General features: G+C 41.7%; 1 protein-coding gene across 2 annotated transcripts; it reads left to right on the top strand.

Moving 5' to 3' along the window:
* Window positions 1-30: 30 nt before the first annotated feature.
* On the top strand, window positions 31-26,923 carry GPRIN2 (G protein regulated inducer of neurite outgrowth 2). Of its 2 annotated transcripts, none has more exons than XM_036385924.1 (2): window positions 31-158; window positions 24,276-26,923. In XM_036385924.1, exons 1-2 carry the CDS (start codon window positions 118-120, stop codon window positions 26,080-26,082), a joined length of 1,848 nt encoding a protein of 615 aa, XP_036241817.1. In that variant the 5' UTR covers window positions 31-117; the 3' UTR covers window positions 26,083-26,923. The 2 variants fall into 2 exon arrangements, with proteins under 2 accessions (XP_036241817.1, XP_036241818.1); XM_036385925.2 differs by lacking the exon at window positions 31-158 and adding an exon at window positions 9,957-10,149.
* Window positions 26,924-27,654: the final 731 nt, after the last annotated feature.

Here is a 27,654-nt window from a genome sequence, read left to right as displayed (position 1 = left end):
TTTTAATCCCATTTTGTAGTTGTAAAATGATCTTCAGGTCCATCCATTTCAAGTGAAATATGTTCAAGTTATTCTGCCTTCACACCCACTCCCTTGTGTTTGGGAATTTTGACTTTCATGTTGGTGGTACCTTCATCTGTAATGGCATCTAGAAAGAGGTAAGCTTTTTTTTTTCCCCCAATTAAATGTGAACTAATGTTATTGAGACTGGTGAATTATTCAGGAACAATAGATTGAGATCTGCAGGGAGCATTGATGGGCACCCTGACTACAACAAATAGATTACATTGAAAAGTCTAATTGCAAATGGCAGAAATAATGAGTACTTAGAATTTCTATAGTGCCTTTCATTTCCAGGCAACCATTGCCTGATTTCTATACCAGCATTAATTACTAGTAGTTAACCATCACGAACCTTTTTGAAATAATACTTATTGTTATCCTAATTTTATAGATTGTTTAATAACTGGAGTTCCTCCAGATCCAGACTTGTGTAACTGAGATAAGAATTTCTCCCACAATCTGCTGTTGGCCTTGGTCTGACACGTAGTTCTTGGCTTTAGCAGGCTATGGATAATTGATAGTTTCAGAAAGGAATATGTGAAAGATCTACTCTCTTAGAAAACACCCCTTGGATCCATTCTGGGAGTCATTTGTTAGTTTCCTTTCTAAAGAAAATATGAGAATGGGACAGGAAGTGCAGCCAGAAGGGAACCAGTCTTCCACAATTGTTTTCTCTCAGCTTGGCTGCTGATGGTTGTCACTGTCAAGCAGACTGCAATCCAGAACAGCTCTCCCAGTAAAGTTACAGGTGGAAAATGGGGATAGAGACAGGGCAACATGGACAGCAAGAAAAAAGTCTTCAGAAGATGCCATGTTTGGTACTTCTAGATGAGCATGAGGAGAAAGACAGCAAAAGAAGAAAGGAGAGAGGGGGAAAGAGCATTAACCTAGGCATGGGGTTTGGATTCCTAATCTGGCATTTCATCTTGGCCAGTAAATCTGACCCTGCAGCTAACCTTGCATTCTTCAGGGAGAGGCAGACAGAATGTTCTCACTGGAGCTGCAAAAATCTTCCACTGTTCCATCAGTTTCCTCATGGCCCAGAGCTGCTTAACAGAGCCTTGGCCACATAAAAACTGTTACAGCTTGCCCAGAGCTGTGCATAACAGATTTTTTCCATGCTTTGATAATCATGTTTTGCTAGGTATTTGAAATCCTTGACAGACACAAATATTGTAGTGCCTTCTTACAAAACTTTTTAGCACTGTTACAGAATACCTGCTGATATGAAAGCAACTGTAGGTAGAGTCTGCATGCCAGCACTTCTACAGGATTTAGAATGTTTCTCTTTTTTTACCTTTTCCTTTTAGTAATCTTTAACTGTTGGTGTTGCCTAATAACAAAATTTACACAGACTATAGCACCACCTCCTGTCCAAAGCTGGGCTTCGGTGCAAATAGTAGAGCAAAGCAAAAAGGTCTTTAAAGGTGACTTTTTTTGAATGTATGAAGCAAAATGGAAAAATGAACTTTTATTCCTTTCTAATAACTTTTCCTTCCTGTGTTTTATAGTAAGAATTTCGAGTTTGCTTTTACTAGAATGTGTTCTTATGGTTGCAAGGGTTTTTTGTAATGTAAACTGCATTAAGAGTTAGCTGGCTGTTGATGTTTTAAGAACATAAGAACACAAAATGTTCCTTTAAAAATTACTTTATTAATAAACTCCAAGTTCAGAGATAATATGTACAAGTAGATACTTTTGCAGAGAAAACTACTTGTGTAGCTTTGGCTTGCATGGTTTTAAAGATTTTTGGGGGCAATATCTGACTTTTTGTTTGAGTTTTGTACACTTCCCAGCCTTGATAAGAGTAATCTAAACTCAATAACTTTGGCAAGACCTTGCAAGATTGTATGTGTACACATGAAAAATGACCTGTTCACGCAGCTGTAGTGAACAACAGAGGTTGCCCTAAGGCAAGACTGGTGTTTGTTTTAGACAGTTTTTCCTAAGCCTCACCCTCTCTGAGTGAGGGATAATGAATTTAAGCCAGACATAATGTGAATTAGACAAATGGGGAGGGATTGCTGAGCAGGCAGGTGAATCTGTAGACACTAATCCATCTTAAGGTTTGCAGGGAAGCACAAAATCATGTATGTGGCATAGCAAATACACCGTGTGTAATACAGCCCTAAGGTACAGCCTTAGGGGATGCAAGCTTTTAACTGAGAGCAAAAGGTGATGTTTCTTTTTGGAAGCATTTACACCTGGAATCAGATACTGAAAGCTGAAGATCTGTTTCCTCTAACTTAAAGATGTTTCTGCAGTGCACCTAAAACTGCTCTCTGTATAGCAGCCACAGATTTATAGGTGTCATCCCATACATTTTTTTGTGTTTAAAAAGAATTAAAGGTTGCTCAAAATCCTGGGAAAGACAGTAGGGAGATCTTGAGGGTCAAAGATGTAAGAATAAAAAATGGAAATGCTGATTGCAGGAAAAAAAGAGTAAACCTTTCATATAATGCAGCGGTTCTTTGACGGGGGTGAGCGATGCCTTTGTCTTTGCGCAGTGGCCAGGAGGGGGCCAGCGGGCGCCGTCCTGGGGCTGTCCCTGCTGGATTTCCTTGGCAAGGGGCCCCACAGGACAGAGCTGGAACTGACCGAGCTCCCTGGGACCCAGCTCCTGGCTCTGCCTGAGCAAACGCTTCAGTGTGAGCAGGAACCCACTGGGGCACCACCCCACGAGCAGAGGCACTACTGGAGAGAGGCACTCTGCCCATTCTTACGCTGCTTTTGCGCCAAGGAATGAGGAACGCCTGGTCCGTTTACAGAGTATTTATCTAGTACTGGTAGCGTCCAGCATGCATCAGAAATGCATGATGATGTCTCCTAAATACACCCAATACCATGGGCTTTGGCTCCAAATACTTTAGATTTCAGTTGATATCAATCAGGTTTGGTCTGTGTAGGAATCCTCGATACCAAGGGTTAGAAATTAAATCAGGTGTAGGGCTACTTAACGAGTGTCATGAGGGCAACATTGCAGCAGCTGTGTGAACTATTCCAGTGGCAACAAAAAACCCCAAAAAGCCCACGCAAAAAAAGAACAAAAAAAACCCTAGGCAAAACAACAACAACCCCCCCCCCCAAAAAACAAAACAAAAAAACCCCCACAAAGAAAACCCCCCCAAAAACAAAACAAAAAAATCCCAAACAAACATTAAAACCTCACAACCCAAAAAACTCAAAAAGGGTTGATCTGACTCTAGTCCTTTCAAAATCTATATTAGTGCCTAGCCAAAAAGGATAAAATAAGCTGATGTGGGCATGTTTTGTGTGGTAATCACTAGAGTTGTGACTGCTGCAGGAGGAATTCTGCACACTGTTTCTGTGGTTAGCTCTTCACTTAAAATAGATGTAAGAATGTTCTAGGAAATACAAGAAATATGAGAAGAATGAAAATAAATCTTTCAAGCTAGGAAGAATAAGTGTCACTGACACAGATATTGTTGCCTTGCTTTACTCAGGGAAAAAAAAAAGTAAATGCCAGAAAGTAGTAATTTTTCTCTGTAGGAGCTAAACAAACAATTGCTGTGCCTTTCCCAGCTCAAATGGTACATGCTGTGGCTGGAAATGCTAACCTGAAGGACACCTGCACATCACAGGTGAGCTTATTACATGACTTCATTGGTATGCATGGAGAAGTACACAGGTTTTGAGAAATTTAACTGATACCTTTTTTCCCATTGCCAACATAATTTTTCCTCAAAGAGAATGAACAAGATCTCTGACAACCTGTTTATTGGGCAACCAGGGGTTGAAGGATGGGAGAGAGTTAAAGGAGATTTTCTTTAGATTCCTGAGACCTGTAAGTCAGTATGTCCATGAGCAAAGGTTACATAAACTAATAGATTAGAACAAGAATTAGTTGCATAAACACTATTACTGCATTTCAATCTGTCACACAGTCAAGCCTGCAGATTATTGCAGGCAGAGCTAGCCTGGGGCTTACACTCCATATTGCTGGAGTGCCTCTGACAGTGGATACATTTGAAATAGTATTGTTCTCTTACAGTAGGGCTGCTCTGAAATGTTGGGCTTAGTGCAGCAAGCCTTATTTAATATATAGTGGGGCTGCTCTCAGCTCTTGTCTAATTTGAGATGTCACTCTGGTGTATTGGTTGTACAATAATTCTGTCTCATTTAACCAAGGATCATTGTGCCTCTTAGGTGACTGGTTCACTATAGGCAGCCCCAGGGACTAGATCCAGACCCTCTTCAAATTTCCCCCCAGCTTTCCTAAGTCCCTCTTCCTTCCATGATATTCTCTCCTCAGAATATCCTGGAGGAAGTCAGGGAGACCAGGATAAGCAGCTCCTGCTGCATGGGGAAGAAATGAGGATGGATATGTCACCCAGGCCTGTTGTCCAGGGAAAGGGAGTCTGGATTAGGCATTTTGAGTGGACTGGAGCTGATTCACAGGCCGTGAGACATTAGGATGGCTGTGGTCTGAGTTGTTTGGGACTATTGCAGGTCATGGGAAAACAAAGCCTTTCTTGGAGCTGCAGAGCTGTGTTTTTTCAAAGTGCATGAGGCAAATTATGCTCCCAGGCTGCAGAACTTTCCTCTTGTGTAGTGTTTTCCTTTGCACTTTCCCCAGCTTCTTGCTGATGCCATTTCATCATTTTACATGTGGGAATTGAGGCATCAGAGTTCAAGTCTTTATTTGATGCTTAACTCCCATTGAGTAAAGCAAACTCTCTCTACAGCAGGCTTTGTTCATAGCCCTCAGCCCTGGGCACCAGTTAACATCTAGAACAGACTCTCATACTGTGTTGTTCAAAGACCAAGTAATTTTTTTTTTAATGACACCATTTGCAGAAGTAAACCAAGGACACTTTAGTATCTACATGAATGTAGTTTTGAAAAAAAAAAAGTCAGATTCAAACTTGCAAGAGTGTCCTGGTGGGCAAGACACATAAGGAGAGTATTGGTGGTGACTTCTCAAAGTGTGGTGGTTCTGCAATGGGATTTTTTTCTGGAAGCAGACTCTGGGAGCCCTGCCTGCTTATGTGGTCCTGGCTTTCCTCCTTTTCAGTTGAGACTACAGAACAGATGGAAGACTAGCAATCAAATGCAGGGTGAAGAGATGTGATTAAATTATCAAAAGGCCAAAGCCCTTATTGCATGAAAGGCAGCTTAAAGCTACCCCAAAACTGGATTGAAGGGTTGGGTTTTTGGTGCAATTATTTATTGCTTTCTGCTAATGGATACTAAAGAAGTGTAGGGAAGACATTCCAGTGGTTGTGCATGGGAGGAAATGACAGCTGGGAGAAGTAGAGCAGCAGAGTGTCCATGTGATAGTCCCCTGATTTAAGAGGAGATGTAAGGTTTTGTGCAATATCATCTTTGGCTTATTGCAAAATATGCTTTAAAAAGGGAGCTTGTTTTCATTCTCCATGAGCTACTGTTCTATTTATTTGATAACCAAACTAAAAATTGTGCTTTGTAGAGATTTGCGAAGTCTTTGAAGTACATTGTTTGTTATCAGTGGGCTGCCTCACTAACTGCCAAGGTAAAATAAAGGCAAAAGAACTGGTCTGCTTTGTTGAGAAAGCTGCTCTTATATCCAAGATGAAAAAGAAAGGAGATGACAGAGCTCAAAACCACCAGTTTTCACAGGTCTAAAAATTCTGACAGCTTTCAAAAAGATTAATTCTGCAAAGAAGAGAAGTGCATCTATGTTGCTCCTTGGAAAAAGTCATGTCAGTAGTGTTACAGCATTATTCCCAATGAAGATAAATGTAGGTGACCTGGCAGTTTTCATGGAGACTTTGAGATAAACCCACACAAATCATCTTCCTTTTCAGAGAAAAATAAAATTACAGAATAGAGGCTTATTCAGAGACCATGCCTGCTGTAATTGAGATATCTAACCAACAGTTGTCTTCTCCCAGGCACAAGAAGCAAAACTTGTAATGATGCTTGCTGGATAGAAACACTCTATATAGTGTTTATATTTATGCCCAAAACTCTATATAAGTGTTTATAGACAAATTAGGTTGACAGACCTGTTAGAAATGTGGCACATAGCCTCATGGAATGATGTTTGTGGTGATGAATTGGGATGTGTTGGAAGGTTTGAAGTTAATGTGATATCACTTACCTGACAGAATTGCTTTCTTTATAGAACTCTGTTAGAAATAACCCTGCTGTTTATGTCAAATGGAAGGTGATGGTCACTTTCATGTTTTTAAATAATCTCTGTGCATTTCAGTTGCCTTGAGTGTGTGTGTGAACACTTGCTATGCTAGCTCCTACACCTGACTGACTGGACTTATTTGGGTGTCTCAGTATAAGTGAAAACTAAAAACTTGCACTGCATACAGAATTCAAATTTCAATAAGGGAAAAGTAGTATGTGGAATGGAGAGCTGCTGACTGGTTATAGGCATAGAAAAAGTTAAATTTGCCCATGGTGCATTAGTGATTATCTTGAAGGCTCTCCCAGACTGTGCTAAGGGGCTGTTATTCTTCAGAAACCCTCAAAAATACTTTACAATGGAGAAATCCAAAACCTGATCCAAATTGGCTGTGGCAGATGACATTCAGGCAAATGAGCAGTGTTACCCACAAGACAGCATATTGTTCCTGGAGGGCTGCCTTATTGTGGAAGACTAGAATATATCCCAGAAATGCATTAAGATAAAATCTGCCTGGTGGAAGGTGCAGTTTCACTGGCTTAAGTGGCTTTGAATCAAGAGACAACAAATATCAAGCCTTGCAGGGTTTCCATGCAGAGCCCCCAGACAGAGATGTAAACAAATTTCAGGCAGTGTTTGTGGGCATTCCACAAAGAGCAGCAGAGCTGGGCAGGTTCAGGGCTGATGGAGGAGTTCAGAAGGCACAGTGTGGGTGGGTTCAGGTCACCCACCTGGCAGGACAAAGTTGCTCAAAATGACAGCAGACCAGGCAGTGCAGGAAAATACTGTGGGGTTATAAACGGGAAGGGGTGAGAGAAGGGCTTCAGTACCTGGTTTCAGGAGGCACCAAGCAATCAGGATGGTTTTCCTACCCCATTTCCTCTTCTGAAGAGGAGCAGATGGCCAAAGTGTGTCAGTGGATTTTAGGTTAGATAAAGGGTTTTTGGGTTTGGACTGGACTTCTCTTAAATGTAGAAGCCCTGGTTGCCTGGATGGAGACTGACAAAAGCTGGCCTGCAGGTCCAAAGCTCTGCCTGGGTGGTGCCCTTCAGCAGGGGCAGGCAGAGCTGGCTGCCTCTCCTCACACCAGGTGACTCCAAGTCAGGGGGCTGGTGGCTTGCTTTCATATGACCCTCAAGCACCCAAATCAGTAAAGAGTAATTTTGAAAGCTTTCTTCCATGGCTGGACATAGGACTTTAATTTCATGAAATTATATACATTCTCACATGTCTAAGCCCTGGGAGTTCTCAGAAAAACATGAATGCTAGTCAGGCTGAGCCATAGTGGCAGAACTGTTCTGAAATCATTCTCTTGAAAAATAATGCTGTCCTTCTCCTCAAAAGAAATTCATCAGCATTGTCTGGATTTGGCCTAATGGATCTGTAGGCTACTGATTTCTCAGCTTCCTTTAACTATCAGCTTTCTTAAAGAAAGATACAAGAATGAATTCTCCAGATCTGAATTTGAGGCAGTTGTACACCTTTTCTCATCAAATGTAGAATGAGAAAGCTGTATGCCAATTGCATTGTGGATGCTCAGATTTGTGACCTGTTGATGAAATAGTTGGTCACCAGTATCTTCCAGTAAGCACATTGTGATGCTTTCAATGAAAATAGTCAACCTTGGTGGACAGAGAAAATCTGGGACAAGAAAGCCCTGCAAGTCCATTCTGTAAAGGGTTTAGGGGAAAAGCTAAGTGCAGTCTTGTCCTCTCATTTTATCTTTTCTATGTTCTTGGGATGTCATTTGGGCAACCTGGCACTCATTTGGAAGATGCCTTGGAGTGGAAGGGTCGTACTGAGTTGTTCCATGGCTGGCCACTGGCACTGGAACAATGTTGGAGTAGCTGCAGGTGCCAGGGGTGTGTCTCACCATGTCAGCCAAAGGTCTTTTGCTGGAATAAAAGAGAAAGATGTAGAGCTGCCCTCTCCCTGCAGCACCACTGCAGGCCCATACCATGGGATGGGAAGAGTCACTGGGCATGATCCTGGGCCAGCAGGAATGCTGTAAGGATGTGCTGGAAGGAACGGGTTCAAGGGACTTCTGTTTCCAGCCTGGCAGGAAGGATGTCAAGGTCAGCACAAAGAGCTGACTGCAAGTGCCTACTCTGCTTCACTGCTGTGACACATGGCAGGTAAAATAATGCAGCCAGAAAGCTGCTGCTGACCCGTGCATGGCTCCTAACCCCCCAGATGCTTCCTGACCTGCAGCCTGAGGGTGGGATTGCTCAGTGACTCTGTGGGGGTGTGCATCTTAGGAACAAAGCCTGGGAACACACAGGAAATTACTGGGTTTGAGCCCATTCTGGAGACTCAGGGAGCAACTGTACATTCCTAAAAGCATTGGGGAGGGGTGTTGATCCCCCTCTCTCAGCTGAGCTAGGACTGATAGGAGGATATTGGTGAAGGCTTAGGAGCAAACTGAGAACTGCTGGAAGTGGTTTACAAGAATTATTAACTGCTTCCTGAACAGGAAGAAAGAGGACTTGAAAGGGTTCTTTTCTGATGTTTTGGCATCCTTCTCCTTGTTCCATTAGAGATCCAACCACCCTCCCTTGTGTCAAGTTCTAAATGAAGGGAATAGGCCAGAAAAGAATAAAAGCAGCTCACAATGTGGAAATTTGGAGTGATCCTTGGGAAAGTACTGAGTTTAGCCTCATAAAGGTGAGCAAAAGAGGAAATTCTATACCAAAATGGGCCACTGTGGATGGGGACGAGACTCCTCTGGTCACATCTGTCCTTGATGTTCCCTGGTGCACCACAGGTCACATCTGGCAGCTTGGAGGAGCTGTGTGCCTGTGTCCTCAAGGCAGGATATTCCTGTTGGGTGAGGATGGGGTGGGGGATGCTCAATGGCAGCACCCCCAGGACCCTGCCCGTGCCTGGCTGAGCCCCTGTGTCAGGCTGAGGGTGAGCACACAGCGCTGCAGGGAGGGCAGGCTGGCATCCCCCGAGGGCTGCAGCACCACAGGGGTGGGGATGGCCACGCTCTGTGGGCACCTGTGAGCCCAGAAATAGCTGTGCCAGCTGTGGGAGAGGGGGTGGCACAAGTGGGAGCCTTGTGGGAGCCTCAGCTGCGAGCTCCTTGATGTGTGTGTTGGCATGAGCTCCTTGGAAGTCACTTTGGTTCAACTAAGATGTGTGTAAGTAAGTGGAAACAGGTTCTGGAAAATGGCATGCAATAGAAAATGGTTTCTAAATTGTGTCCTGTTTGGCACAATCTAGATAATTATCTGTAGGATACTGCTTTTTCCATTTCTCCCTGCTCAGCCCAAACAATCTCACTCTTTGCAGTCCATGGGAACATCCTTGTTCCCAGTCTGTGCCCACAGGATGGATGCATTCTGGGCTTGGGGTTTGATTTGTTTTCTTCCTGATTGTTCCACGTTACCAGAAGCAATGGGAGTTTCCTACTGGTGATTTCACCTTTATATCAGGGTTGATATTGAACACGTACCAGGATGCCTTGGCCCAGGAGTCAGCTCCTTTGTATACCTTTTATAATTTTCCTTTAACCCTTACAATTTTATTCCTCCCCCTCTGCTCCTCCTCTTCCTGCCCCTGTGTGCCTCCCCTCCCTGTGCTTCCCCAGCAGCATTGCCAGCTCTGCACAGGCCCAGTTTCTCTAATCAGATGAAGCTGCAGGATTATCTCTCTCCCTCCCTCCTGGGCTCCATTTTATTTCCTCTCCAGCCAAGGGGGGAGCCACGTCGAGGCAGAGGGAACCCCATCTCCCAATCTCCTGCCTTTGATGCTCTCTGACAATCCCACCTCCTTCCCCTTCTCATATGCTCACCTTAGTGTCAACAGCATCAGGCGGATCAAGGAGAGGAAATCTGAACTCCTTGGGCTTTTGTTCTCCTCAGATTTCTGAGCATCTGTTTTTAAATGCCCTCCAAGTAACTTGTGCAGGGGAGCTGGATGTGCAATCTCTGAGTGGGGGGAAGGTAAGGACCACGGCAGTTCTCTGTCTGCTGTAAGGACACCGAGCCCTCTCTGCTTTGCCAGCAGAGGAACAAAGCAGGGGAAGGGAAGGGAGAGGAGCTGCACAGAGACAGAGCCAGGCTTCTGTAAGTGCTGTCTTGGCAGCAGGGGCTTGATAGCTGCACTGAAAATCCCAGGAAATGGTAGCTTTCTCTTTTTCTGAAATGATGGGAACTATGACCCTGAGCTTTAATTGAATTTAATGTAGTTCTGTAGAAAGTGGGGTTTTTTTGTGCTGATGTCTTTCACTTTCATGTGTATGTGTTTGTCTTATAGTAATTATTTCCAGAGTATACATGTCACTGTTTCTTTGGGGGAGAAAAACCCTATAAGCTTGTTCATCTTATTCCTCTGCACATCTGTGAGTTTATGAAGATGCTTTTTGATTATCTCTTGTGTGCATGTTAGTGTTTGGATACTAAAAATAAGAGAAAAGTGTAAATTTTATTGCTTTAAATTTCTGCCTTTTAGTACTAATGTGCCAGAGAATCATTTACCTTACTGCTTTCCACCATGTGTACCATGTGTTTTTTAAATTCTTAGGAAAATCCAACACTAAAAAAATCTGAGGAATATTTCAGTGCTTTCTGCATATCTTTTGTTTTGCACTTTACCTTCCTAGATAAATGGTCAATTGCTATTTAAAATGGCAAATAAAATTTTTCTCTTAAACCAAAGTATGTTTTTCCCAAAGTCACAAATTTGATTTGGTTTGGCTTTTTATTGTCACTAGATTAATATTTTGTATCAGAATCCTTAGAAGACTGTTTTCTGTATATGTTGTGATTAAAAGCAAGAGTCAGTGCTGATGCACTCCTGGATTTTAGGGGAAGAGGGAAAAGGGAGGGGGCAGCAAGCAGTTATTTCCATTTAGAGAACTCTAAGCGTGAAAGGTGATGGGAAAGGAAAGAGAAAATAAATGCATTTTTCAAGATGTTGATCTCAGACATAAGTGAGATGGATCTAAAATAGATCAAAATCTGCCTCTCTTCCATTGACTCATGTTTCTAAGTAATAATTTCATACAAAATACAAAACTATCAGTGGTTTTCTTGCCCCAAGAGATTGATGAAAGCTTGCAGATGGTTGTTTGCATGTTTTAGTGCAATGAATGTTTGCAGTACATTGACTGTAGTAAGATCTGAGTTTAGAGACCTCTGCATGGAGTCTCTGTGTAAAACAATTAGGTTTGGAGAAGTTTTCATTTAGGAGGGTGGATTAGATGAGGGCTGTGTGTTTTCATGCCATGTCTTGATTACTCCATAAACACTTCTCCACTTATCAGGTTTTGTTGATTTTTATTGTCTAGACATTTTAACTGTACTCCAGGGAAAGCTGGAATTGCAATTTAGTTTATCTGACAGTTATTTTGGGCTGCTTAAACAAGAGCAGTAAATTGTATATGGCCCTGCAGTGTCAGAGTTAGTTTATAATACAAAATGTGATACATTTCCATCAGATAACCATGTCAAGTCCACATTTTTCCTTCCATAGTAAACTACGCATATTCAAACTGCACTTGGAAAATAAAAATGTATGAGGGAGGGTAAAACAGAGGAAAATTGTTATTGAGCTTCACTGGACTTCAGAAGTTTGATTTTCTTTCTTTCTTTCTGTTAGGGCAATGACAAAGGGTAAATTGGAGGTAGCTTTTAACCACTGCAGATGAGCAGAGGTATTTGCTTGTACCAGTGAGATACTGTTACACCTGACTGCAGGCAGGTTATTTCTGAGCAGAACAGCAACCAAATCCCGTTTCTTCTCCAGTGGACTCTTCTTGAGGTTAGAGGACACTAAATTGCTCATTCCTTTGCCCTGGAGTTCATGTTTTTAGATCAGGATGCAGTGTACTTCACTCTGGTCCCTTGTATTTGAATATTGCAAGCTGTTACACATTTTGCAGGAGAATGCAGCCTAGGAATGATGCTTTCCAAGGCTAGGGACTTGAAAGATACCTGTTAATGGTATTTGTTCTGCAAGTATTTTTCCCAATGAATCAGAAAAAAATATTTTTCTTATCATTCCAATAGTTTTGTTGAAGCAACTGTCTTTGGCAGGTGTGTGTGATATTGCTTCTAGTCTAAACCCTTTTGGACCAAGAGCAACAGTCCAGCAGGAATCTGGCTCCAAGTGATGTTGCACTTTACTTTCCTTGAGAGCCTTGAACTCTTTTTTTTTTTTTCTTAAACCAATTTCCATGGCCATGAGCCACACCATAGGGACTGCAGGCACTGGCCTTTTAGTTAATTCTTGCAGCTTCCTTGTACAGAAATAAGACATTTTAACTGGTGTAAACAGTAAAGCTGTATGCATACACAGTATCTCTCTGGGATATTAAGATTCTGGAAGATGTAAATTAAACAAACTTCTAAATAGCCTTTTTTATTTTTTTTTTCTGGTGGGGTTGGGGGCAGTGTTTCAGTTCTGAGAGAGATCTTTTCTGTAAAGCAAAATGAGGGGGAGAATGAAAATAAATTTTGGAGTACAGTGGTCAGGAATATCTGCATGAGGGATACAATGAGAAGGCAGTGAAATGAAAGATACTGCTGAGCTTTTCTCTGGTTAAGGTAATTTGATGCAATATTTCCTATGGATGCCTTATAACAATTGAATTAATCTATAGCTGTGCAGGTTGTAGTCCATCTGTATGTTAAGAGCTCTCCTTTAGGAGTATTTGCTAAGATTGCTTAGGAGATTGTTGGGAAGAAGATGGCCTCTTCCATTTAGAAATTCTTTTAAAATTCTGAGAAATTATCTTTAGTAACAGGAACCACAAAAAAATATCACTTTGTGGCTGCTTGGGTAGATGTATTCAGAGCATGGGAATTGGGTCAGGCCAACTAAATGAAGTTGACATCAGCCAGGTCTTTCCTAGTTTGGTGTGTGGGCATTAAGCATGTGAGTTATAGCCAAGCATCATTCTGCGCCGAAAAAAGCTTCATAAGAAAGATCCACTTTCAACTGGCCTGTCCCTGTGTGGGGAAGCTCTTGCAAAATGATGGCTTGACTTGTGCACAGTGTGGATTTCATACAAAAAAGTATGAAAGTAGTACAGAAGGAGCAGGAGTCTTTCTCCATCTGCAGAATATTTGCTAATTAAGCTTTAGCAAGGGCACACCTGAGTGTGCAAATGAAGGTTAATGGGATTGAGCAGTTGTAAGACCTTCATTTGACTTGCAGAGCTTTACTTCAGTCAACAGTGCAGAAGACTGACAGACACCAGTTCCTCTGAGCTGAAGTGAAAGATCCATCTCCTTTCTAGCTCAAGCTAAGCAAACCTGCCATGGAAATTGGAGAGATGATGAATGCACAAAGCCACCCTAACTCTCATAAACTGATTTTGTTTTTTTAAGAATCTGCTGGGAAAGTTCGGTGTTTATGACTGAGCAGGGTAGATCAGTGCTTCTTGAAACATCAAGGAAAAACACACATCTTGTTATAGCAGTTTTATTTGTTCTCAATGGCCTCTAAACTGTGAAAGGGGTGGAGTGATTTTGTTGATTTAGTAACAACAGAGGTGCGAATGGATTGGAAAGAAACTTTTGGAGTCACTGCCTCTTTTCTATAGATCACCTTTGTGCTTCCTTTCCAAAGTCATTCCTGTCTCAGTAAAAGGTGCTCAGGTTTCAGTAAAATGTACAGGTTCTTCTAATCAATTAAAAGTGGTTTAGGATTGCAAAATGGCTGCACATTTCAGCTTCTTAGGTTGAGAAGGTACATGACATTCATTGGCACTGATGGATAAAAGCTCCTATTTATGAAAAGAATTTTCAAAAGTCTTTTTTGAAGGGACCTTGTGAATTCATCTATTCCAATCTCCTGCTCAAAGCAGAGACAGCTGTGAGGTCAGACCAGATTTCTTAGGGTTCTGTCTGTGTGAGTCTTGAATATGGTCAAACCAATGTTTGAAAAGCAAAGTATTCCTGTAGCAGAGCCTTTACTCTTTATAATCAGTATCTTGTTTCTAGCAGTTAGCAGCAGGTGCCTGAGGAGTTATTCTCTAGTTGTCTGTGTCACACAGGTGGGATCTTCATAGACCTGAATGATGACAGGAACTGAATTGTCTCATGGTTCTTGAGTTGTTTCAAATTTATACCTCAAAACTTTGTGATTCTGACATTATTACATGTTAATAAGGAAGTGGAGACTTCTGCAGCTTGGTTTATGATTGAGATTAACCAAGAGGAGGGGGAATTTTTTTGTTTACACAGAGTAGGGTGTAAACATTAGTTCTAGAGGAACTCTTTCACATACTTGGGTTTGACAATGTATTTGTAAACTTTATTCTGCTGCTTTGGGCTGTTACTTTACTCTGTCTTGAGTTTATTTCTCCTTACAGTCTCTGGTATCAAGCTTTGGGAGGCAGGGGCTCTCTTCTATCCAAGCTCTAATGTTTTTCTTCTCTCAGTCTTGAGAGAGTAGGGAAGTGTTCCCTTGCATCCCTCTCAGATGTTCTCTGAAAACTATAATAATAGTTCCCCACATGGGTCTGATTTGACCACAGATGAATTGGGATGGTTTCTTTTTTGGGAGACAGAAATTGCACTTTGACATAATGGTTTTTTAAGACAAAAGACCAAGTTTGAAATGAAAACTTCCTCTTCCCATATTCCTTGTTTAAATAGTTTCAAAGCTACCTCATACTACAATGGCACCTTTTAATGCTATGAAACATGATTAGCTAGTCCCCTTTTCAGTTCTTTTCAATACTTAGCCCCTTGGATAGAGGTTGCCAGCTCTTTTCCAGCTTAAGGATGTATAAAAGACAGCTTGCAGTGTGAACTGAAGGCATAAATTAGTCACAGAATCTCTTTTTCATGAGAAATTCACCCTAGTAAATAAAAGCCTACAAGTGCATGTAGCACTGCAAGACAACATGGTCTGCAGTTGTGACAACTCTGCTTAGAAAGTTTAATGAAGCTGCTTATAATAATTAATCATTGCTACTTAACATACCATGCATATACAATATACATGTTGTCAGCATGCATATTGTATAGAGAGCTTATACATACAACACCCAATTTGAGAAACTGGGCTGAGTTTGAGTATTTGAAATCCTTGAGATTACTTGTGCTCATGATGCTGGAAAGTTGCAGGGGATCTTTTAAACTTGTTCTTCTGAAGCACAGATAGTGTCTGACCTTTACTGGTAAGGTGAGTTTTCTGCAAGTGCAACAAGAATTTCCTGTAGAGATGCACTATTTATTTCTTCCAATCCAAATATTACAAAAGAAGGGCCAGAATACATTATCTTCAGCATCTTATATTTAATATCTTTATCTAGGATTTGAGAGTGCTCTGCAATCATGAATTAAGCCTTTAAATACCTACATCAGGGGCTTCTGCATCTAATCTGTGAGTCACAGATGAGTAAACTGAGTCACAAAGGGAATGACTTGCTCAAGGTCATACACTATGTCAGTGAGCACAGACAGAATTAGAAAGCAATTGTTTCCTCTTTCTAATTACTGAGCAATTTGTTTTTAAGTTCTGGAAGTCAGTTTTCTGTCAGTCCACAATGTCAAAGTCAGTCTTTTCTCTGCCACCACTGAGAGCAGCTTCTAGAGGTAGATGGATTGTGGTTTTGAATTATTTTTTTCTCCAAGGTTTTCCATACGGTTCATAAATGCTCTTATTTAAATAAAGAATTTAAGGGGATTTTGTGGCCCTTGTATGGTGTTCAGTCACAGGGGGAAACAGGGGAACAAGCAATAAAGGTAAATTTCTAGGTTTTGCTAAGTAAGTTGCCAGGTTTTTCTAGGTAGGAAAGAAATTCAGCTATCACATGTTGAAGAATAATGAGTCATCTTTAATTATTTTGGTGAAGCATCCTTCAATCTATTGTCTTTATCCTAATGGAGATGTTTGGAGACCTTTGTTTATATCACCCTTATTGCTGTTTGATGCTGCTGTAGGAATTGCCATCCTTCAATTAAGGATGATATGTGAACATGAAAAGCTGCTGTGCTTGTGGCTATGTTTGTATATTCAGTATTCTTAAGGCAGATTTGAGCTTCCTTTGTCTGCCACTGCAGCTGGTTGTAAAGCTTTTATCTCTGTTGGCACAACACTGAGGCAAGGGAGTGAGCTTTATGGGGAGGCTGGGCATGTTAGGCTCAGCTCTGTGCTTTTCTGCCTCCTTGCAGCCAGCACAGAGCACACACACAGACTGTGCACCCTCTGACACAGGCTGGGACACAGCTTTAGCTGTCACAGGTGTGTTCACCTGGCAGGGAGGGGTGTCCCACTGCCCTCACCCAGAAGTGCAGTGCCATTAAAACTGGGATGTCCACAGGGCAGGGGGGATAAACTGAGTTTGTGCCTTCCCTCTAACTGTCACTGTTAAGCTTTCAAGCAAACAGCAAAAATTATTACTCGAATATTTTTCACTAAAACACATGAATTTGCAAACAGATATTCAAATCACTTAGCCAGTTTGGGTGGAGTTTGTTGGATGTGCAAACTGCTGGCCTCTTGTGCAGGTTGTACTGGTATCCAGCTGTACTCTGAGATTGGAAGGAGGCTGTAAGCATGCTTCTGGCTTTCTGCATGATTTTTAAGTTCATGCTGCTGCCCAGGCAGCTGTGATTCACACATTGGCAGGCTTGGGCCTCTGACAGGCAGAGGCTTACTGAGCAAAGCTATGGCCATGTGTTTCTGCAGAGTTCCAGGTCAGTGGGGTTGCTTTGAAGCTGGTCTGCTCAGGGCTGAAGAGAGGGTACAAAAGTGGAGCTCTGAAGAGCATGAGTTGTTCAACACCAGACCAATTCTGTCTCCTCCAAGCTGGAACATGTGAAGGAATAGGATTTGACCCCCTGCTGTAAAGAGGAAAAGACTCACTAGTGTCTGTCTCTGAAATAAATCCAAATGTGGATAGGCCACTGCATATTTTCTACATTAAAGATGAATTCCTAAAGAAACTATCAGATATTTTTGTCACAGGACTTCTACAATACCAGTGGATATCAGTAGCCATGAATTCTTAGCAGCATAATCCTGGCATCTGAATTAACAGTTTCATTTTGCTTAATTCTGTTCTGCTTAAGCCAGAAAGACAATTATATTAACATACCACTTCTTTAGGCATGCACTATTCACTGTAAGCATGATTCTAGGTCAGTGTTGCCTGCTGTCATTATATTTGATTTTTTTAAGCCCCAGCTGGTGAAAACAGCTGATTAAATGACCATGTCATCATATTTAATTTGTAATTAAAGTTTTAAGTCTTCTAACTGAAGAGATGAGCTTTAAAGAAGCTGTCAAACAGTAAAAGTGAGCATCAAAACATGACTGTACAATATCTCTGTTGGATATACTGTAGGGTAGTTTGTATGCTGAGGCGGATCTCCACATGGAGATATAGTGGGAGTAATGTTTTGCTCATAAACTTCTGCTAAAAAAAGATGAAGTCCAAGAAATTTTTGAAGTTGTTTCTGGGATAGATGATTAAATTAAAAAGGTGGCAAAGAAGATGCCACATGTTGCAGTAGTAAATCATGTAGTGGTGTCAGGACAGTGTCCCAACACATGCCTCCCTTGTGACAGAGTGCTTCTCTCTCTGATTTTCCAGTAATATATTTACAGCCCTGTGAATTGTCCTTCCTGGGAATTCAGCTGAAGGTGTCACTGAAATTGTCTCCTTTGGTTCATCCCTATCAGGCTCCTTTCTCCTGGCACTTTCATTTTAGCCGTTTTCATCTTTAGAATTCAGGCTGTGCTGGTTCTGTGGGCTGTCCCTGCTCCTTAAAAGAGAATGCTGACCCTCCTGCATGGCTCTTCCAGGCTGTTGGGATAACTGTGGGCACTGTGGCCTTGTTGTTCCATACTGAGCTGAATGCATGGGCAAATGTTGGAATCTATTCATTTTCTGATGTGGTAACTCGTTTGTTATCTCCTGCTGAGGCTGCTGGGAAGAACCAGGGCACCCATGGCACCCTCAGCCTTTGGGGAAGAGATCTCTGCTGTGCCTCAGGAAGGAGAGAGCTGAGGTTCATTAACACTCAGGAGAAAGGAGCTCTTCACTCTGAGTCTTGTCACAGTCACCGCAGAGATACCTGCCCAGTGTGCTCAGCACAGGGCGGGCAAAAGACAGAAGTGTTTCAGGAAAGCCTGGCAGCCAAAGCAGTAATTAGCAGAAACTAATGAGGTTATGACCAGTGGCCTTGGGAGGGCATCAGGCACAAGGTCTCTGCTTTGGCAGTGCTGGGCACTGAGGGTCACAGCTCTCCTGCTCTCCTGTTTTCCAGCCTGCCAAGTGCACTCCCCCTCCTCCCTGTGAATTATGGTCCCAGTGCCTCGGCCCCAGTGTCCCCAGTGCCTCTTGCAGTGCAGAACTGGGAAACAACCCCATTCCTTTGCATACAGTGTGCCCGTGTCTGTTGTGTTTGTCTGTTGGTATCTCTGGATGCCCAAGCCAGCCTGTCCTGTGGATCTGGCTGATATTAGAAATACTTAGGATGATAGAAAATATTTACAAAAGGGCATTAGCAGATTAAACTGAACAAGGCATAGTTTGTTTATAATGCTATTCCAAAATGGAAAGCTTACAGAAAGATGATGGATTAGAGGCTAAGTGATTGGGGTCTCAACCTGAGTCTTTATTAATCTAGCTGACAGAATTTAGAGAAATTATTTTTGCATTGACAGAATTTGGAGAAATTTTTTAATGTTCCCTGACAAGTGATATCTTTTCCCCTACTGTAACTCCTCTGTTTATTCCTTTCACTTACACCTCACCAAAATAAAATAACAATTAAAAACAGCAACAGCAAAACAGCAAAACTCCTAATCCCAGCACTTGAATCTCTAAGCTTTTTACCATGGTTAATCCTGTTTTGCCAATGCCTCTCGAGTGGTTTGATTCCCCCTCAATGTAAATGTTAGTGATTACTGTTAATGAACTATTTCCTTCAGTAGCAGTAGTTAGGGAGAGGCCATCAGATCTCATAATGCTATCATGCCAATCTTTGTCTAAAGCAAAACAGATCTTTCTTATCTCGTGCAAGTAGTTTTCCATGTAAGCAAGCAAGGACAATTTTTAGACATAAGCACACTCTAATTTTTTTATTTTGATGGTATAAGTTTCTTTAAAATTAGTACAGCTCTAAAAGAAATGAATATCATATTAGATGATGTTCCTTTTTATGTTATTTTACCACATGAAGCATGTATCTTAGAAGTTTAGTCATGGATTGCAGTAAGGAGGCCACATTGTAAAATACCAGGCCTGAAGAGAACCCAGTGTGAATATACTGAATTGCTTCTGGTACCTGAGGGAGCTTGGCTGTTGGGGCAGAAATGCAGCTTTTCCTCAATGTGCTGTCTTGCACCCCAGGCAGGGGTCAGCAGTGTTTATGGCTAAGTGACTGCTGTCCCTTTAGGGTGTAATTAAAGTTACATCATTTTAGCCATAAACTGCTCTTCATTTCAAATTTATAAGTTTTAATTTACAATTTATTTATGGTGTTTGTAATAAGATTAAATAAAGGTAAGAACCTGTATCTAGCAGCTTTCTTTTCAAGTATATTCCTTAAGTTAATTAAAATGACACTATTCTTCTTGTATAAAATATAATTGTGTTTGTCTTGGAGTTTGGTGTTGCAGAAATTCTGTGCTTGCTTTGTGCAGTTGATTATTGCACAGCAGGACCAGAATGAAGGAGCAAATTCAGGACAAAGACCTTGCAACCCCCTAACACTTCTCAGAAAATGTCTTCTCTGAAAGGGCTAGTGCTGCCATGGAGGGTCCTGATCAGCATCCAAAAATAAATCATCATCCAAAAATGTGGTATGGATCAGATTGTTTAGCTTTTCGAAATTCCACATTTGCATATTAGTGCTCTCACCCCTGAAACTGGCTTTGATTTTATGACTTATTTTGCAGTCAGATGTTGATTTTAAAAGCATAAAATTAAGGAAAAATTTTTTTTCTTGTATGGTCAGCCAAGTGAAGATGGGTGAAACAGCTGCAGTCATTACTACAAATCTTCTTGACTTGTGGGTTGACCATCAGAGTTATATAAAGAAGAAATAACTGTGGAAGATTTAGAGAAGTGTCTGGCATTGCATGCATATTTCTAGTAAATAGTATTACATTTCTCTGACTCTTCCCAAATTCTGCAGCTAACTTGTGTTGTTCAGCATGTCAGGTGATTGGCACTGCCTCACTGGCTCTTAACTTCCTATAGTAACAAAGTACTAAATGAGGGTTCTTAAAAAAGAGAGAAAAGGACTTTTTCATGGGCAGATAAGATGAGGGGGAACAGTTTCAGAATAAAAGATTAGAGTGTTGTCAAAATTTCAATTAAATACGTGTGTGGAGTACAAAAATACTGAAGGATTTTAGAATCATAATTAATTTACAGTGAACGTCTTTCAATTGATAACACATTGTATTTAATATTTTGAGACTAAATTTACTGGTGCATTAAATAGGTCAAAACTTTAATCATAAGTCATAGCAAAATACACATTTGTTGCTTTAAAGTAGTTCAGTGGAATTAGTGAAAGCAGCCTAGATCCCCTCATAAGCTATCTGAAGCTAAGCCAAAAATAGTGGATGTTAATTCCATTTCTATCCTAATCCTTTCTCTGCTTGTCTAACAATTTTCTATATATTCATAGCAGAGTATCTGCCTCAAAAATTCATACTTTTATTTGTGTATTCAGGTGTGAATTTCCTTTGGTGTGAATTTCAGGTATGAATTTCCTCTCAAATCAAAATCTTTCAGACAGACTCAGAACTTAAAGTAGATATTTTTGAGTAAATTCCTTTCCTATAAGTTATATTTTTACATTTTAAAAATGAGAGTTAAACCAAGCAGTCTGCTCTGCCCAGCATGCACAGAGAAAGTTGGTTTGGGTGCCTTTGTACCCACAAAATCGGTGTGCTTCTATCCATGTTTCATGTGAGTAATCCATTCCTGATTAGCTGATTCACAAAATACAAAGGAGTTGCATGGCTGTGTCATTGAAGAGGTTCCATGTTTTGGGGTTGGATTTTTAAAAAGTTTGGCACCTCATTCTCTGTACGTGACCCACCCTTCACTGGCAGAGGTGTGGGAAGGCCCGTCCAGAAGGACCCTTCTGCTTTCCAGCCTTTCCCAGAAGCCATGGGCTGGACCCTGGGCTCAGTGGGAGGTCTGGCACCGTGGGATGTGTGTGTGCAGTGTTGGGCCTCTTCTCAGGGGATTTTTGTGCACCCTGAGCAATCAGTGCCAGCAGTGCACATGTGAAATGCAGAGTTTGGGAAGGTGCAAGGCCATAGGAGAATTATTACAATTATGCTGGTGTGGAACACTGGTCTGTCTGAGCAACAATGTTCAGATGCTGTTGGGAGTAGCTGGTTAGAATATTCTGCATGTGCATGTGTAATTTATGTCACATTGGCCCATGTTCAGTCATGATTTCACCTGCAGTGGGGCAAAATTAAATTTATTCTGAGTTTTCTTTGAGGGTTTCCTCGCCAGCATCACCCTGGGTGTTGCTTTCAGTGATGTCACTATGTTTGGTCTGTTTCATCCATCTGAATGTGTTGGGTATGAGGTGACAAATCAGTTTCAAATACATCACTTCTTTCAGTTACAGAGGCTTCTGCAGCAATGTCCATTGCTACATAAAGAAAGCAAATAGAGCCCTGGTTTCTGTGTACATGTAGGTATTTGAATGCTGTAAACTTTGTAAGAGAGCCCTTCAAGCTTCCTACAGCCTTGTATCATTTGTAACAGGATATGTTCGAAGGTTCCTTTCATCTGAGTCTCAATATTTGTGTCTGAGGATTGCCATTAGTAAGTGTTGTTTCATCCAGGTGTGTGTGAGAGCCTTTGCAGGTGTTATCTTTTAAGAGATTAAATGTAAGGTTTTCACCTTGTAGGCAGCTATTGCTCTGGTGTTTAATCCTCTTGACTCCTTTGAACCCTGTGCAGACTATACTCATGTGCAGAAGTGACTGCAGGAGAGGTAACAAATATGAAGAATGGGAATTCACCTTTTTTCTGCCTACAGTCCAGATTGGAGCAACCCTGTGCTAGAGGATATTGCTGCTCGTCACAAGTCCCTGATACACAACCCACAATGAGAATTTTGTCAGAATGTGATTGCAAATATTACTATTTTTTAATGTTGTCATGCTCAATTTAATTTCATGATGGAAAACAGCCAACACAAGTGGATTTCAGGTGATGGGAAAATTGCAGCCTGTTAGCCTGCTGACATTTACAATGGAAATGGAATTAATTACAAGCACTGATAGCTGCCTGGATCAGCTGTAGAGCTCTTGGTTGGCAGAGGGAGCAAAAGGCATGTTCTTGTCTGTTACACTGGTACGTGACTTAAAGCCTGTGAATATCACTTTAAAAGGATCACATGTGAGAGTGCTGAATGTGAGCCCTTGCAGCCACGGTGTCCTTGATGGTAGGAGTGAACTTCCCTGTGACATTTTCAGCGTGCTTTTGTTCACCATGTGTATGTACCTTTCTGTTCCACACATTCATTTTATTTTAGTGATATAGTGCACAGGAAATTGTGCAGGTTTCTGTCAGAGACCTGCTAAGGAGGCAGAGTGCATGGAGTATATCTGAGGGGAAGTTGTCTAAAATGAGAAAATCTGACTTTCACTCTCTACATCTGCACAACAAAATATCTGGTAGTACTTGGCCTGGAAGCAATGCACAAATGCTCTGGATCTTTCTGTTCAACACAGTGAGTTCTTATGGAAAAGACATATATGTATTTGTGTGGGTATATATAGATATATATGAACATATTAAGATACCTGTAGTTGTACAAATGTTGCAACACCTCTGTGACACCAAGGCAGTATGTGTAGCCAATCAGTGGAAGATCTGATTCAATCAGCAAAAATGGATCTTGAAATCTGGTGAGATTCAAAATCTTCAATCACAACTCCCCTCAGATGTAAAACTGCTAACATAAATGTTAATAATGTCTAGGGTGTTGTACCAACTGGTAGAAACAAGGATTTTCTAAAAATAGAAATGACTGAGTGCACTATAAAAATGGACAAGAACTGCAAGGCTTTGGTTAAAGATTTTCTTGTTTTGTTTTTACCCTGCCTCTGGTGTCATGAGTGCACACCTTCCACAGCCAGCATGGACTTGTGGATTTGCAAAGGTGAGCAGCCTGAGAGCCCTGAGCATGCACCCTTAACAGAGGCAGTGCTGGGGTGCAGACCCTCCTTATAGAGAGAGGGGAATTTCACCTCCAGCCTTTCACTGGGTCCCTCTTTGCAGCCAGCTCCTGTGGTGCCAGAGATGAGCACAAGCTGGAGTGCTGCCCAGCATAATTTGTTCTGGGAACACTGGCAGTGACCCCACACTGGCTTGGTAGAAGTCATTACCTTGGGTTTCATGTCATCTCTGTCACAGGGGGTCAAAACAACTTTGTCCATACCTGCTCTACACTTGTGTGGGCTCGGGGAAAATGGTGGACTGAAACAATGATCTCGTAACATGAAATATCAGGAAGCTTGTTTGGAAAGATATGGGGAAAAGGGAGAATTTGTTCAGTTGTTGCAGCTTCAAGGTTTAAAAGCTCCATCAGTGACTGGATCACTTCTGAAATGACGATGTCAAGAGACTGATAGCTAAGCTCTTTTTGTTGTTGTTTTGATGATACAGTTAATATCATTGGCTTAATGACCACTGTGGTGAAAAGATATCTAGCTGGAAAATACTTCTGTCTTTGCTTAAGTTACATGACATCTCTGGATGTCCCAAAAATGGCTCCAGTGAATTTGGGGAGATGATACTTGGTAATGTTGAGATAGTTATTGTTAAAAGATAGAAACCAAGGAGGATTTTTTCCTTTTGTGTTTTATGAATTGGAAAAAAACTCACCAGAATTTTTAAAAATCCTGTATCTAATTTAGAGAAAAACTCTTTGGAGAAAGCAAAAATGGAAACTGTCTGGTCTAAGTACACTTAGACTAGAGTACTGTGTTTTTTAGAAAGTACTTGTGAACTGTGGAAGGCAAGAAGCCCAAGCAGAAGGTCAGTAGAGATTATAGTTTCCAGTACATTTATTTCCTACTTAAATTGTGTCTTTTTCTTTTCCACCATTTCTTGCAGGTCTCTGTTTTTTGCCATGTCATCTGACAACCACCAGCTCCACACCCATTGCTACCAGGACTCACTAAGTTCTACTTGTCACAGTCTCTTAAATGTCAACAGTCACCCCCTGTCCAAGAGCTCCTCAAATCTGGCCTGTATTGGGCACTCAAGGAGTTTAGAGGAAAGGCAAAACAAGCAGGAGCTGAAGAAAAGCCATAGCAGCACCATCTGCCATATCCTGGAAAACAGGAGTGATGCAAAGAGTGTGCAGAGTCCTGAATGGTCCTCCTCACAGCCTGGGATGGTGGGACTTGGATCAGAGGTCCCAACCATAAATGACCAGTCAGCCAATGACCATTCAGAGGGAAGAACTAAGAATACAAACCATGTTCTTGTCACTGAACAATCCTCAGCATCCTGGGGAGTGGGGGACACTAAGATGTGTGTGAAGAGCAGCACTGCTGAGAATGTTTCTTCAGCCTGCTTTGTTCACCAGCAAGGGATGTGTAAAATGGAAGAATCAGGACCTGCCCTTCAGAGAAGCCACTCAGACCTAACCTGCAGCTGCAAACAGCAGGCTCATGTCACTCACATAGAAACCAGTGCTACTCACTCCAGCCTCAGCTCTTCTGGCTGCAGGCATGGTCCACCAGAGGCTAGGATGTCTTTTCAAACTCAGAGATATGGACCAGAAACAAATCCAAGTACATGTCACTATCAAAACCTTGTGACTCATCTTCCGGTCCTACCTAGGGACCAACAAGTACCCACAAATACCTTTGACAGTGGCAGTATTCCACGTAACACCACTGTTTACACAGATCCTGGCACGTTTCACACTGCTGTTCTAGGACCCCACGTGCCTGGAAATGGTTTCCCAAACAGGACAACGTTCAGTCAAGCCCCTGGGATTATTCATGGTGGTCTGACTTATGGTAGTATTCCAAACTCTGCCTACTCCCCCATGGTGATGACAGTTCACAACAACTCAGCGGGGCCCTGCAGCCTCAGGCAGGACGCCTTGAAGGCAGACGCCACCATCCCGGCCTATTGCCACTCCTTGCCCATCCCATCCATCCAGCTCATCCCACGCTTGGTGTGCTCTGTCAGTGAGACAGGAAAAGAGCAGGCAGCACCTGGCTACTTTCATTCCTTTTCTGCTTCTGACATTCTGACATATCCTAAGCTGGTGTCTTCAGTAAGTGAATCGGGCCTGGATGCCAAGAAAATCCTGAAGTGCTGTAACATTCCTGAAGAACAACTGCAACCTGCTCCACAGGAGAGACCTCCTCCAGAAGCCAAGGCTGCCCAGGTTGCTCTGAGCAGCCAGCAATGTGCAGACACGGCAGTGACAACTAAGGATATGTGGACTATGACCTCTATGAATGACATAACCAAAGGCCTGAAACCGGCTCTGGAGCGCAGAGATGCCGAGGTACAAACTCTTCCAACCATGGAATGCAAATCAGTGGCAACAAGCCCAGCAGCTGCAGCAGAAGGTCACTCACACGTGTTCCCAGAGGTGAACCTGGAGCAAGGCTTGGAGGCCCCCAAATCTCCAGTTCGTGAAGTGAGATGGGATGATGAAGGAATGACGTGGGAAGTGTATGGGGCATCTGTGGATCCAGAAGTCCTCGGGGTAGCCATTCAAAAACATCTTGAGTTTCAAATAGAACAGTTCCAGACAGTGCCTGCTGAAGCAGCTGGGAAACATAATGAGGAGCCACCCCCTGAGAAAACGGGGAAAAAAAGGCCTTTCAGAACAATGATGCATTCCCTGAGATATCCAAGCTGTTGTGCTCGCTCCAGTACTGCAGGGGAGTGAGCACAGCTGCAGGGTGTAGGAAAGCTGTGCTGCTTTTAAATTGTACATAAATGCTGACTCTTAAGTGTGAACACAGTATGTGTGGACAGCCTACATCAGGATGAGTGGGGAAAGTTCAGTGATCATCAGATATACATTAAAGCAAGGAGAAGTCCATTGCTGGACCATATAAAAGAAAACATAAGATTACACTTAAATAATGCCATCCAAATGCTACTGACTGTATTTAATGTAGCACTGATTCCTTCTATGTTAGTTTTAAACTGCATTGTAAGGAATGGAACTCCTTTTTTAAAGATACATATTTTTGAAATAATTATGACTTTTTTCTGTATTTTAATAATTTAGGGTTAGAAAAAATACTTTAATCAAAGATCTTAGCTTTAAATCACATTCCCTTAAATTGTTTTGGCGGCTGTTTTGCTGTTAATTTAATAATCCTGACTACAAACCTGCTTTAACTGTAGACAAAATAACAAACTTGTGTAATGTTCTATGACAAAGAATTGTAACTTTTTTCTATGTAACTGTGAAGTAATTTCAGTGTTGCTAGTCTGAACTCTTCCCTTAGCAAGCTCATGTACAGTTGGAGGACACTCCATCAACTTTCCAATTAGTTTGCAGTTATGATGAATTATACTGTAAATATGCAGAACTCATGTTTACCAAGTGGTTGACACAAATGTACAGTATTACCAAAGATGACTGATGTAATGTGAATTACTGAATGCTTGCTTTAGAGACCTGAAACAGGAGCTGTTCAGATTAGTCTGTGGCACCACCATACCCTACAACTCACGAGCAGTTTTGGTTTGCCTATATTAAAAGTAATTTCCAGTGAGTTCTCTTTATGTGCATCTATCCTGAGCAGTGGTTGTTTGGCTCTTGCATAAGCCACAGGGGACAGTTGCCATGTAACCTTTGCCTGTCTTGTGTTCCCTCTCTGGCCTGACGTCAGGCACCTGCTAAAAGTGAGACCTTGTGTCTTCCCCAAAGGACAGTCCTAAGGTTATTCTGAGTGCCTCGGTCATTTGGGCAGCTTAAAGATTTATTTTCTTCTAGAAACAACTTCACAAACAAGTTTTCAGTGAGAAACCTGTTATAATAGTGTAATGCAGCCATCGTGCAGGGCCTGTTGGAAGTAAAAGGTTTGTCAAGGAAGCTGAGAATACTATTTCTAGTGTCATATGTGCCTTTGGTGAATGCCTAAGATTCTTGGGGAAATGAGATGTGCAATATTTTTTTTTTTATGAGAGAGAAGAGAAACATTCATTTCTGTCTCAAAGGAAAATTTGCAGTGTCTGAGAACTTACTGCTGTGGAATTACCGACTCTTACTCTAAATGTGTGGGCTTGTGGTTTTTGTTCCAGTAAGTTAGCAGGCTGACACCACAATGTTCACCTGATATTTGCATATCAAGAGGAACTCGTGGTGATTAGGACAGCTTTAAACTTTCATCTATAAAATCCTTAAATGTAGGACCTCCTAACTGGAATGTCGTGTGATGCATTAATTTAATGGTATGGAGTAGTTCAAGATCAAATTTTCACTCCTGGGCAAAGAGCTGGCTCC

Source organism: Molothrus ater, chromosome 8 (genome assembly GCF_012460135.2).
Source record: "Molothrus ater isolate BHLD 08-10-18 breed brown headed cowbird chromosome 8, BPBGC_Mater_1.1, whole genome shotgun sequence".
Classification (NCBI taxonomy): Eukaryota; Metazoa; Chordata; class Aves; order Passeriformes; family Icteridae; genus Molothrus; species Molothrus ater.
Note: the sequence above shows the minus strand (reverse complement) of the source record. Positions and strands in the feature narration are given on the sequence as shown.